Raw genomic sequence first — 6,000 nt, 5'->3', positions numbered from 1 at the left:
TAGCTATAAGATGATAAATTTGCCAATATTTTCATAGCTGCTTTTTATATTAGGACAGGAAAGGGTGCTTTCTGACTTTATGGTTGTTCATGGCCCAATCCAAACCATATAACACCTTGGCTCCAACTAAGAGTTTTAGAATAAACAAAAGGAAGAACTATAACTATTTAACGCAGTAGGTTCTACATTTATGGAGCCCGTAAGCTGATTTCGTGCTGAAAGTAAAAACAGTCCAAGAGTTTAAATGAACTCTTCAATCCTGGAATCACAGCAAATTTGGGAAATTTAGGAATATGTTGGTAACCCCTAATCTTTTTTTAAACTGACTTCACCCTGGGCAAGTAACTATCCCCTGATGCCGTTGTTGGAGACAGAATTTCTGGCTGAAAAATCATTTTTCTGACTCAGTCTGGCTTGCTGTTCTTGATTAATCATCCTATTTCTCTCGACATTTCACTCCTCTGACTACAGTGGTCAACATTTTTTTTTCAGGACTTTTTAAGCGGTTCAGTTACTCCAGCCGTATCCCTCTTTATTCCATCTAAAACCCCAACCCCCATTCCTACCGCCCTCGTTTCACTAAGATTTTGCTAAACATTAGACGCAGCACATGACCTCCAGTCTTCAAGTGTCTCATAACAAACCGATATAAAAACATTTGATTAGCGCAACTGTAAGCTTCTCTTGGCTTGGAATTTAAAATTGTCTTTCGCTCTTCAACACTTAACCTTCAGCGCAAATTTTAAATTTAAAAATTTTAAATAAAGAAACCGCTCCCCTTTTTTAACCTTTAGCCCCGCCCACCGCCTCCCCCCCAGCCTCCACGCGAAACTGCAGGAAACCAGAGGGGGCGGGGCGGTGACGTCACGACGCCGGTGCGTCACGGAACGGCGGCGGCTGCGGCGCTGGCGGTGGCTGCGGCAGCGGCGGCATTTTAGTCGGCGGCAGCGGCGGCCACGGGGCTGCTGCTCCTCCCAGCATCCCTGGCGCGGCCATTTCAGCCCCATCTTGGCCGAGGGGAGGGAGCTGCAGCCGCCGCTTCAGCAGTTTGAATTTCAGTTTCTCTTGGTACGAATCCGGCGCACCAAGGAGGAGCCGAAGAAGCAGCCACCGCTACCTCACACAGCGGCGCGCCTCCGCTCGCTGGCCTGCGGTCTGCCGCCGCCCCTCACTCTCTCAAGAGCCGCGAGGGGAGGCCGAGACCGCCGCCGCCGCCGCCGCCCGCGGGGGTGGCTCCCCCTGTAAGGGGAGGACCGAGCCGGCTTTCCCCTCCCCCAGAGCGGGTTTCCGCCAGAGACAGTCGACATGTCCCTGGGGCTGAGCTCCGGCTAGAGCCGGGGAGGGAGGGCCGCCCGCCCGCGCCGCAGCCCCGCCGCCTGTCCGCGGACCTTCAGCCAACCCCGGCCCGCGGCTCCTGGCTGAATTAGGAATCTTCGGCTCCGGACACGCCACTCCTTCCCCTTCTTCCCTCAGTCGGAGAGCTCAGAGCGGACGCCGGCACTGGCCTGAGGAGCCCGAGCGGGGCAGCACCGCCCCTCACGCCGCCGCCGCCGCCGCCTCCTCCTCCTCCTCCTCCTCCTCTCCCTCCCACTCCCACCCCCAGCCAAGGCCTGCTGACCGCGCGGAGCTGGACTGAACGCGGCGGCCCAGAGACGGGAGAGGAAGCAGCCGGCCCGCCCCTGAGATCGCGCTCTCGCCGCCACAGAGGGGATTGAATTGAGGCGCCGCGGCTGCGGGCGGCAAAGAGCAAGGAGGAGCCGCCGCGGGACTGAGAAGGGAGCAGAGCCGAAGAGACCGACACTGAAGGAAACGGGGAGGAGGATGTCTCACCGAGCGGCCGGGGCCCGGATCAGCCTGTGACTCTTACAGCGGCGGGCCTCAGACCCCAGCGCGGACTCGGACTTTGTCTTTGGGGGACCGTGCTCTGCCCTCCCCAGTTTCCGGCAGGATCCCAGAGGAGCCGGCGTGCCTCTCTGCTCTCCAGCCTTCACCATGTCCAAGATGCCGGCCAAGAAGAAGAGCTGCTTTCAGATCACCAGTGTCACCACGGCCCAGGTGGCCACTAGCATCACGGAGGACACCGAAAGCCTGGACGACCCGGACGAGTCACGCACAGAGGACGTCTCCTCAGAGATTTTCGACGTCTCTCGGGCCACGGATTATGGCCCTGAGGAGGTCTGCGAGCGCAGCTCCTCTGAAGAGACGCTCAACAATGTTGGGGATGCAGAGACTCCTGGGACCGTCTCCCCAAATCTACTCCTGGATGGGCAGCTGGCGGCCGCAGCGGCTGCTCCCGCCAACGGAGGAGGAGCCGTTTCAGCCCGGAGCGTGGCTGGGGCGCTCGCCAGTACCCTGGCGGCGGCTGCCACCTCAGCCCCCGCCTCCGGAGCACCGGGCGGGGGCCCATCTGCCGGGCCAGGGGCTGCAGCCCCGGCTCAGCCTCCCACGACTTGTAGTTCCCGTTTTCGCGTGATCAAGCTGGACCACGGGAGCGGGGAACCTTATCGACGCGGCCGATGGACGTGTATGGAATACTATGAGCGGGATTCAGACAGCAGCGTCCTAACCAGGTCCGGGGATTGCATTAGACACAGCAATACTTTTGACCAGACTGCAGAGCGGGACAGCGGCCTGGGCGCCACCGGAGGGTCGGTGGTGGTAGTGGTGGCCTCCGTGCAGGGGGCGCACGGGCCCGACTCGGGAACTGACAGCTCCTTGACTGCTGTGTCACAGCTACCCCCGTCAGAGAAAATGAGCCAGCCCACTCCGGCCCAGCCGCAGAGTTTTAGCGTTGGGCAGCCACAGCCGCCGCCGCCCGTAGGTGGGGCTGTGGCTCAAAGCTCGGCTCCACTACCGCCGTTCTCGGGAGCCGCGGCCGGGCCTCAGCCAATGATGACAGCCGCGCAGCTAAGTCAGCCCCAGGGAACGGGGCCGGGTGGACAGGGTCTGCCTCCGACGAATGTAACCCTGGCGCAGCCGGCCATGTCCCTGCCTTCGCAGCAGGGCCTGACCGTCGGCGCTACTGCAACGCAGCAGCCCCAGCAGTTCGCGTATCCCCAGCCGCAGATACCGCCGGGGCATTTGCTGCCCGTCCAGCCCTCCGGCCAAAGTGAGTATCTGCAGCAGCACGTGGCCGGCCTGCAGCCGCCAAGCCCTGCGCAGCCCTCGTCCACGGGTGCCGGAGCGAGCCCTGCCTCGGCGGCCAGCCTTCCCGTGGGCACTGGCCAGAATGCCTCCTCAGCGGGTGCGCAGATAATGGGGGCGTCTTCCCTGCCCAGTGAAGCCGTAGCCCCGGGGCCAGGACCAGCGCAAGGCGGGCAGGCGGCGCCTTGTCAGCCAGCTGGAGTGCCCCCAGCTGCTGTGGGAGGCGTGGTGCAGCCGTGCATGGGTCCTACAGGGGCAGGGCAGCCCCAGTCCGTGCCTCCGCCGCAGTTGGGTGGCAGTGGTCCGCTGTCAGCCGTACCTGGTGGCCCTCACGCCATGGTGCCCGGAGTTCCAAACGTGCCTGCAGCCGTGCCCGCTCCAAGCGTGCCTAGTGTGTCTACCACTTCTGTTACTATGCCAAATGTACCCGCGCCTCTGGCCCAGTCGCAGCAGCAGAGCAGCCATACACCAGTTAGCAGGAGCAGCAGCATTATCCAGCATGTTGGGCTGCCCTTAGTGCAAGGCACACACAGTGCACCAACAAGTCTACCACAATCTGACCTAAGCCAGTTTCAGGCTCAGACTCAGCCTTTAGTCGGGCAAGTTGACGATACTAGAAGAAAATCAGAACCCCTACCTCAACCACCACTTTCTCTCATTGCTGAAAATAAGCCTGTTGTGAAGCCTCCTGTTACAGATGCCCTGGCAAACCCCCTTCAGTTAACACCTATGAACAGTCTGGCCACCTCTGTGTTCGGCATAGCTATTCCCGTTGATGGTGATGAAGACAGGTATGGAAATCTTTGTTTTAAATATTTGTTAGAAATGCTTGGCCAACATTGTTGTTTAGGATGCAACTCTAGGGAGATTTCTTTTTTCACTTGAGGCCCTTAACGTTTTTAAATATAAAACTTAAGTTTGTGTAAAATTGATTTAGGTTGCTGATGTAAAAGTGTAATGAGAGTTGGTCTTGTCACAGTCATCCCTAAAATGGGTAGGGATGGATTGTATATTCCAAAAGGTGAATTTTAGCTTAATCTTTATAATTTAAAGGTGGCAGCTAGTATGTTATGCTTTCATAATATTGCCCCTTTAGATATTAATCACACTTGAACACTTAAGGGCAGAGAGTTTTATCAGTGTGAGTTTTGAGGCTGAGACATAAAATTATTTACAAATTTTCCATTCTGGAAAACCAGAAGGACCTCTAGTTAAAAAAAGATCCATGTGAGAAATCTCCTCCAGTGTGTCTGGAAAGGCTGGAGAGATAATGGTGAAATGTCAAATCCAGCTTTGAAGATCATGCTTAGTTCAGCCTTTTAATAAAAGGGGGTAGAAGGTCATGAGGCTTCCCAAGATACGACTATTTTTTCTTTTTTCTTTTGGTTAAGCAAAAAAATGTATTGGAAAGATGTTCTTATATTCCACCAGCCCTTTTACTATAGGAAAGGGAGGTATGAGATTCTTTAACAATAGTAAAAGCTGTAGTTCTTGAAATTAAGAGTAACTTTACAGTAAAAGTATGACTGTCAATAATTGGCTCCCTGTATTTAGGGATGCTTTTTAAGGGTTTAAGTGAAAATTGGTGTTTTTCTACACCCGTTCTACAACAGTTGATGTTATGGTTTGATGAGAAATTTTAGTGGTTTTAAGGAAATGTCACATGGATATTATATTTATTTATATATATATATATATACACACAAATAGCAAATTTTTGAAAGCTGACTTGTTAACAATGTTTTTAAATTACATGTAAAAATTATAGGAAAAGGTTTCAGGTATTTTACAGTTAGACATGTATTTGCTGGGGTTTTTGTTTTGAGAGTGGTTAATTTTAGGTGTTTTTAAAAGATCAAAATTAATTTCTAGAATAATTGATATGTAGAAGAATACAATGAGATAATTATGTTAAAGCTTTTTCTTCCTATGTTTCTTCTGAGTTCCTTCACATTTTTTTAACTTCCAATTTCTTGTATTTTTGTTATTTACTTCTGTTGGTTTGAAAGATGTTCACTGAAATTCATTTATCTTCAAAGTTCATCTTTTATTGTAGGTGACTTGTTTAATGGGGAGTCTTTCTTCTACTTGAGAACGCTTAGAGAATACCACGTGTCCATAGTGAGCTCAGCTAGCCAGTCATTGAGAAATTTTTTATACATGGGACTACCAAGTAAAGAAACTGATTCCACAAGCCCCTCAGAAAAATCCCTCTACTTTTATAGTTGCTCCCATTTTCACCCATAGGGGCACACTTGAAATGCAGATTGAGTTTATTTTTTCACCTTTGGTAATAGTCAACAAGCATCTTCCCTTCTGTAGCTGCCAGAAGCCAATTTTCTTTTCTGATGAGTTGGTAAATAACCTTTTGCTTACCTCTGTCTTCCTGTACATTGCCCCATATCTCTTCAAGAAATGATGACTGGTTTCCCGACCTCTCCCCCTTTCCATACACACACACACATACACACACACACACACACACACGTGCAGGCATGCACACGTGAATGAATACATTTTCCCTCCTCTTTACACCTCTTTCAGTTTACAGCGTACATAATTATATTCTTCAGAACTTCAATTTGATGATATAGCATGAAGCAGAGAGTTCTGTAGGTAAATGGAAACTCTGAGGTATATTCTTTAGAGTATGACCTCAAAGATGCATTTATTTCTCCTCTTATGATAATTCTTAAAATCTCATTTCCAAACTTGTGAATATTTGAACTACCCATATTACTTTATCAGTGTTCTTACCAGTTGCAACAGTTAATTAATCCAGTGCAGGGGTTTTGATGTTTGTGTAGTCCTATTTTAAATATGGTACTTCCTTCCCTCACCCTTATCTTTTAAAAT

The 6,000-nt window shown here is 51.4% G+C and overlaps 1 protein-coding gene across 3 annotated transcripts in view; it reads left to right on the top strand.

Moving 5' to 3' along the window:
- Positions 1 to 931: 931 nt before the first annotated feature.
- TSC22D2 (TSC22 domain family member 2) overlaps positions 932 to 6,000 on the top strand; it is a 48,943-nt gene continuing 43,874 nt past the window's right edge. For 2 of the 3 annotated variants that reach the window (XR_012920020.1, XM_012782850.3), the window contains exon 1: positions 932 to 3,935. Coding sequence is in view for 2 of the 3 variants with exons in the window: in XM_012782850.3 (XP_012638304.1) it covers positions 1,993 to 3,935 (1,943 nt within the window). In the remaining variant the exon portion in view is untranslated. The remainder of the gene's footprint in view (positions 3,936 to 6,000) is intronic. The other variant, XM_012782851.3, reaches the window with a different exon arrangement.

Source organism: Microcebus murinus, chromosome 1 (genome assembly GCF_040939455.1).
Source record: "Microcebus murinus isolate Inina chromosome 1, M.murinus_Inina_mat1.0, whole genome shotgun sequence".
NCBI classification, from domain to species: Eukaryota; Metazoa; Chordata; class Mammalia; order Primates; family Cheirogaleidae; genus Microcebus; species Microcebus murinus.
Note: the sequence above shows the minus strand (reverse complement) of the source record. Positions and strands in the feature narration are given on the sequence as shown.